We start from the raw sequence: 6,508 nt of genomic DNA on the forward strand, positions 1-6,508 counted from the left end.
ACCACATCAATTATTTAGTTCACTCCCGGTTATGTACCCAACCAAATTAAATGTTCTTAACATGTCAAGGGGTGAGGCAAAAGAAAACTACCTATCTAGGCAAGTTTAAATGAGGCCGGAACAACAAACAACAAGTCCGGAAAATCCTCATGTGCGTATTTATGGATTTGGTACTATTCTGCCCTAAACACAATTTTAGAGTTATTAAACATGCAAATTGAGGCCACCATGTTAAACTAGGCATTTTTCCACCCCATTACATATAAAGTTTATTAAAAACCGAGCTACGGTTATTAAGTTATGAATTAAAGCATTTTAACATGGCATAGGAGCAAAATTAACCAAACAGCATTTTAAGCATTTTAAACATGGATGAAAGTGGCATATTATTAAACTAGACAAAATTTTAAGCAACTTTCATATATAAAACATTTCAATCCGATGCATGGTTGTGGAATTATTAAATGCATGATCAACGAGGGCTTTTCTGTAAAACTGGACGGCTCTGGATAAAAAGATAAATCGCTGATCTGAAAAAAAAATATACACTGGGCCGAATCTAGTGCACTGCTGGGCTGAACAGAGAGGAGGGGCTGAGGGAGCTGCTCCCAGCGGGCCTTGGGCCGTGGAAGCAGGCCAGCAGGAGCGGCCCGACGGGGGATGGAGCTGGGCCTCTCCAGATCGAGGCGAGGCACTGGCGGATCGGGGCTAGACGGGGCTGCTGTAGAGGGTCAAAGCAGCGAGCAGAGGCGTTATCCTCCTCTTCTCGACAGAAAGACGAGCAGCGGCGGCGTGGGACTTGGCGGCCAGGAACGGGACAAGGCAGCAGGGCATGCCGGCGCTGGGGACTCCGGCGAGTGGCGGGATGGGGAGGGGTCAATGCGGGAGCTTGGTGCCGTTCGGATCCAAGCGCGAGAGGTCTTCGGGTCCTGTTTCCTGCCGGATCGAAGCGGAGGCAGCGGGGTGGCGGTCATGGCGCCTACGCGGGCGATGGCGAGGAGCTTTGAAACGACGAAGAGGCCGCGGGGCACCATGAGGACGGGCGCGGGGACCTTGGGACCCGGCGTCCGTGGCGGAGGAGTTCCAAGGGCGGCGGCAGCGTTCGGTTCCTGAGAGAGAGAGAGATAGAGAGAGAGAGAGAGAGAGAGAGAGAGGTGAGAGGATGGAGTAGAGTCAGGGAAGGAGAAGGAAAAGAGCAGGGGAGGAGCGGCGACGGGGTCGGCCTATGGGTCACTGGTGGCGCGCTCGGGCTCAAATGCGACGAGGAGGAGGCAGGGAGCAGGGGGGTTCTGGTTGGTGTGGTGGTGAAAGCGAGGAGGGGCTTTTTAATCGGGGAGGAACCCGAGGAGGAAGAGACAGGATGAGTGGCGGCGGCTCAATGGGACAAGGCTCCTAAATTTTAGGGTTTGGTCTAGGGGTTGGACTATATATAGCAATAAGATTTTTGGGTAGCGGCTAATCCGTCCCTCGGATCATAATCGCACGATCGCGAATAAAATAGTTAGGGAGTACAAATAAGAAAACGGAGATGTTTTGTATATGTTTGGGGATGATCCGGACACAACGGTGGCGACAGTCCGGGTCGGGTTCGGGACAACTTTCGGACGCGCGCGAGGAGGGCCGCGGGCTGACGAGAGAGGTTAGGTTGGGTCTGGAGGATTGTGAAGAGCGGGTTGGTCTGAGAGAAGATGGGAGAGATGCAGCCCGGCACGGTTTCCGGAGACCGAAAACGTCCGACGTTAGACCGGCAATACTGCCGCTATAGTTATCCGTTGGGGCATCAAACGATCTCCGAATGCGATGAAACTTGACAGGCGGTCTATCTACACTATAATAAGACCACACGTCAACTCTCATCCCATTTCGAGAATATTTTCCGGCCACTTATAAAATACTATTTCGGACATGCCGCGGGCGCGTGCAAGTGTGGTTGGGCTCAGAACGGACAACGGAGAGAACTCGGAGAACCCGGACGAATGCAAGTTTTAAAACATGATGATGCAATGCACATGATGACATGATAAGATGCAACACGCAAGCAAATGACATGACAACGTCAGCGAATAACTGGAAGACACCTTGCACATCGGTCTCGGGGCGTTACAGAGAGGGGAAAAGAGAAATAAGGGAGAAAGGAAGGAGATGGAGGGCGCATAGGTGCTGGTCACCGGTGGCGAGGTGCTCCGTCGCGGTGGCATGGAGGCGAGGGGGAAGACGGGCGAGCTCTTGGACGCCAGCGACGCGAGAAGGCGGACTCGTTGGGCGCCATGGAGGAGGAGATGTGCTTGGGCAGGAGCACATGGAAGATCCTATGAAGAAAGGGTGGTGGGGGGAGAGGGGATGGGAGACTGAGGGAGAGAGGAGGGATCCGGCCGAGGATATGGGGACTTCACCTACCTCGTATTTAGGAGTAGCGAGGGGTAAAAACCCACGCTACTAGTAAGTAGCAGTAGCGAGGGGTATAAACCCGCGCTACTAGTAAGCATCTACCTATAAGCTTTTCCCTAATAGTGTCGGGCAACATCACCTTCGCCAGGGCGGCGTGGCCAGCGGTGTACCTGGCCATGGCCTACATGGACCAGTTCGAACGTGACGAAGCCTGCGACGGAGCTCGTCCAGGGCGGCCGCCCGAACGGCGACCAGTGCGGCCGCGGAGGTGGCGTAGGCTGACAGCACGACTGGGGCAGGGGGCGATGGCGGGGAGCTCATGGGAGGCCCGACAACTGAGCGCAGGAGTAGCAGGGGGAGGCGAGAGGTGTGTGAGATTTTTACTTCGTGCCAGAGCGGTTGAGTAAAACTAAGGAAGGGATAAGGGTCAGAGTATAAATTTTACTTTTTTACGGCGGATTATGGATCTGTTAGGTGCGCGTTAGAGGAGTAAAACCAATTTTTTACTCCTTTAGCGCTGGATAGGGATTCCGTAAGAAATGCCGTTGGGTTAATGTATCGATGCAGGGCTCACATGGCTCTACTCCACCGTAGCCAAAACCGGCAAAGCACGATATTTCTTCAACATAGGTTCACCTCTCCCATCTCATCTCACACAAGCCAGTTGCAGGTAAGAGATCCTGCCCGGTTCCTGCTGATAGCCATCACCTTTCCCATCCCACGCGACACTTAGCAAGTGCTACAGCTACAGATTCTGCCCGGCCGGCTAGCCAGGACTCCTCTCCATCGATCGGTTTCTTCACCTCACACCTCTCCGCAGAGCAGAGCAGAGCCCAGGAAGAGGCAGGGGTTCGATGAAGCGCATAGTGGGGAGCCCAGGGACATGGAGCGGCATGGCGCTGCGTCTGTCGCAGTGCTTCTTCGCCGCCGCATCTTCCCTCGCCATGTGTTCCGCTTTCGGCTTCTCCAACTACAGCGCCTACTTGTAATTTCATTCTCCCGCAGATGCTTCCTCTGTTCTTTCTTCCCCCTTTGTGTGTTTTCTTGCAAATTCATTTTGGGTCTTTCAAGGTTTTGGTTAAGTTGCGTGAGTTCTTCTCTTTCTTTCAAGAGTAATTTTGGGGAGTTTCATACACAAAAGGCTAGATGGCATCCCCGTCGAATACTATACATTTCCTTTAGCGTCATGACATGGATTGACTTCTTAACTATATCTGCTAATCAGTCCATCATGCATACACAAGTAGGAGGCCTCGTTTTGGTAAACGTATTTGTCCAGTCGGCCACCCACTTCATTAGGTGATTAGGTGATTTCCTAGTTCAAGTTCTAAGTACTAAATATATGGCCTCACCGGTACAAACGAAATGACACTTCATTAGGTGATTTCCTAATTCAAGTTCGAAGAGTGTTTATGTAGTAGTAGAGTTCGTTCCATTACAAATTTCATACCTGTTTGCAGCACTAGAAACTCGACATTGTACATATTTATATTCAGTCGTCGATAGTCTGGAGAGTTTACATGAACTTAAGTGTTCTTTTCCCTAACAAGAGTATCCTCTACTAATGTTTTCTGTGAATGACTAGATACAGTATTTGTCTAATATGTGCGCTGCAGCATTTTAGTTTTCCAGTGAATCCTGATTGTCAGTGTCAAATCTCTTGTTGCCGTCCAATATTCAAGTTGAATATTCCCAAAGATTATATGTCACACTGCCCAACTTCTAGGCATGTGCACTTGTTGAGAACTTACACAAGTTAGGAAACATGCAGGTTAGGTTATCCTACCAATTGACCTTTCCCTAGAATCTTTCCGAGTTAACATTCACTTGGCATGATCTAGTCAGGGACCAGTCTGTATCATCCGAAACTCACAACGAAGCCTCGTGTTTCATTCAATACCTACTCCCATGGTAAAAGAATTTATGAGGATTGTGCAAGTTAGGTTCTGTGTCAGCATGTGACATGTCTTGACTGTTGTACGAGTGTGCCGGTGTGCGCCAATGATGTATCTTTTTCATATCAAGTTCATATCATTGTGACTATGAACTGCATAAAGTCTTAAATGTCTTGATTACTCCCACAATTGCTTGGGCAGGAGGTTAAGTTTGTTTTGTTGATATCAACTAACGAGTATATTATGGTCTCTCTTTATTTCAGCTACATGAATCTAGTGTTGATCGTGCAGCTTTTGTGGAGTTTGTACTTGGCTTGTCAGGATATATTTTCTCTGAGGAATAACAGGGATCTTCATGCCCCTGATTTTCTATTGTTCTTTGTTATCATTGATTGGGTAAGCCGTGCACTTTATCACTTCTATTGTCCATGCAGCTACGCCTGAATTATCTGAAGGCATGCACTGAAACAACTGAACCCAGTTTTTTTATCAATGCCAATTAGTTCTTACGAAAAATGAAATTCAGGAAAACCGCACCCAGATTTTTTTCGTTTTGCCTTCCTTTATGAGAATATAAGACAGCCTTAAAGAGACTCTTTATCACAGGTGCTCGATCAAACTTTGCCAAAAAATTGTCCATTTGAGCAAGAAATTTTAACAACTGTTATGCTTTGCATTACCTTTTGGTTGACCAGCGGTATGTCAGTGATCACATCAATTGTGAACGCATTGCAGGTCCTGGCGATTCTCATGTTCTCGGGATTCTGTGCCTCTGCCAGCGTGACGATTTTCTTCATGAAGGATATGAACTTCTGCGCGGAATACTCGCGGCTGGACTGCATTCAGTTCACGCTTTCGGTCACCCTGGCGTTCTTTACATGGTTGTTGCAAGCTGCGTCTTCTTTCTCCGGGTTCTGGCTGCTGGTTTCGTTCTTCTAGTCATCTCTCTCACATGCGCGCTCATAAGCACCATCACATTGTGCTAACTGTCGGTCAGGAGGGTAAATCAGTTGCAATGTGCCCGGGCACGCAACATTCGTCACTTGTTAGTACATAGATTGTCTGTTTGATAGCTTATATTTAGTTCAGGTGAGGTGGAACAGTTACTATTTAGATGATGCGGGGCCATGCATTAATAGGAAGAGTAATATATGGGGATAAGTCGCGATCGACCATACCTGGAAAATTGCTCTGGTTACTGATCCTGTGACTTGTGACGGGACTGCGCCATGGATTTTATATCTCCTCAACTACAACAAAATGTGTTAAACACATTTTCAGAAGGAATTTCAGTTTAGTCCTTGCTCTGCTCTGTTGTTTCAACCTGGATAGGCTAACAGCAAGCCACACATAACAAGACAGCGGCAATGCATTCATATCGAAGTTCATGATTCAGGATTTTCTTGAGATTCTCAAGAAAAGTATTATGCGTAAGCCGAACCTTGGCTCGACCGCTGTGTCATCTTACGGCACATATTTCCGCTACGTAGAAAATGTGCCAAGTGCAAAATATTAATGTCGGTCAGGCAAAAATTCATTCCCGTGGACAAAAAAGATGCGCCCACACATCCAGAAACAACCGTCGGGCCACGACGATACGTAGAATCACCTCAGAAGCAAGCTGATCTTCTTCAATCTTCACGAATCTTCACCTGGAAAGGCATCCACTTCGGCCGGCTTGCACATCTTCGGATCTCCAAGACAAAAGTGTATGACTCTGCAGTTACTATCTGATGTAGTGGTTTAAACCTCTGGTTTTTTTTTCCTTTTGCTGTGTCTACCTGCATGATTTGTTGCTCTAGCCCTGTGTGGCATTCATGGCGGCAGTTCATTGCATCCTTAGTCTGTAATCACTTTATTTTGTTCTGCTGTCATGTCGGAAAAATGGTGGTTTCTTTAACATAAAGAGGAAGCTCATTGTTTCAGAAACAGAACACATCCAGACACATAGCGTCAGCAAAAGCTGGGAGATTGGATCCTAAAGAAAAACGGTATCTTCATAAGAAAATGCTCGGAGAAATGAAAAACTGTCGTGATATTTCCCATCATGAAAATCAAATCTGCTCAATTAAGTCCATAGAAAGAGTAAATATGTTATAACTGTTAACTGAGCACATGAATAAAATAAACAGGTATGGCGAAACCATTATCCATCATCGAGCAACAATATTTTTGGCCAAGTATCTTAATCTTAAGACAAACATAACCATTTGTTTTCCACTCAG

The 6,508-nt window shown here is 47.5% G+C and overlaps 1 protein-coding gene across 1 annotated transcript; it reads left to right on the top strand.

Moving 5' to 3' along the window:
• The first annotated feature begins 2,991 nt into the window (after nucleotides 1–2,991).
• LOC123108439 (CASP-like protein 5B3) lies at nucleotides 2,992–5,458 on the top strand. The gene is made up of 3 exons (XM_044530227.1): nucleotides 2,992–3,373; nucleotides 4,547–4,679; nucleotides 5,019–5,458. Exons 1-3 carry the CDS (start codon nucleotides 3,243–3,245, stop codon nucleotides 5,220–5,222), a joined length of 468 nt encoding a protein of 155 aa, XP_044386162.1. The 5' UTR covers nucleotides 2,992–3,242; the 3' UTR covers nucleotides 5,223–5,458.
• The last annotated feature ends 1,050 nt before the right edge of the window (nucleotides 5,459–6,508 follow it).

This window comes from Triticum aestivum, chromosome 5A (assembly GCF_018294505.1).
Source record: "Triticum aestivum cultivar Chinese Spring chromosome 5A, IWGSC CS RefSeq v2.1, whole genome shotgun sequence".
Lineage (NCBI taxonomy): Eukaryota > Viridiplantae > Streptophyta > Magnoliopsida > Poales > Poaceae > Triticum > Triticum aestivum.

Excerpts from the sequence above, each read along its gene's own strand:
- LOC123108439 (XM_044530227.1), top strand. The coding sequence starts at position 3,243 with ATGAAGCGCATAGTGGGGAGCCCAGGGACATGGAGCGGCATGGCGCTG. Across the intron at positions 3,374-4,546 it reads TCCAACTACAGCGCCTACTT|CTACATGAATCTAGTGTTGA; the intron begins GTAATTTCATTC and ends TCTTTATTTCAG. Across the intron at positions 4,680-5,018 it reads TCTTTGTTATCATTGATTGG|GTCCTGGCGATTCTCATGTT; the intron begins GTAAGCCGTGCA and ends AACGCATTGCAG.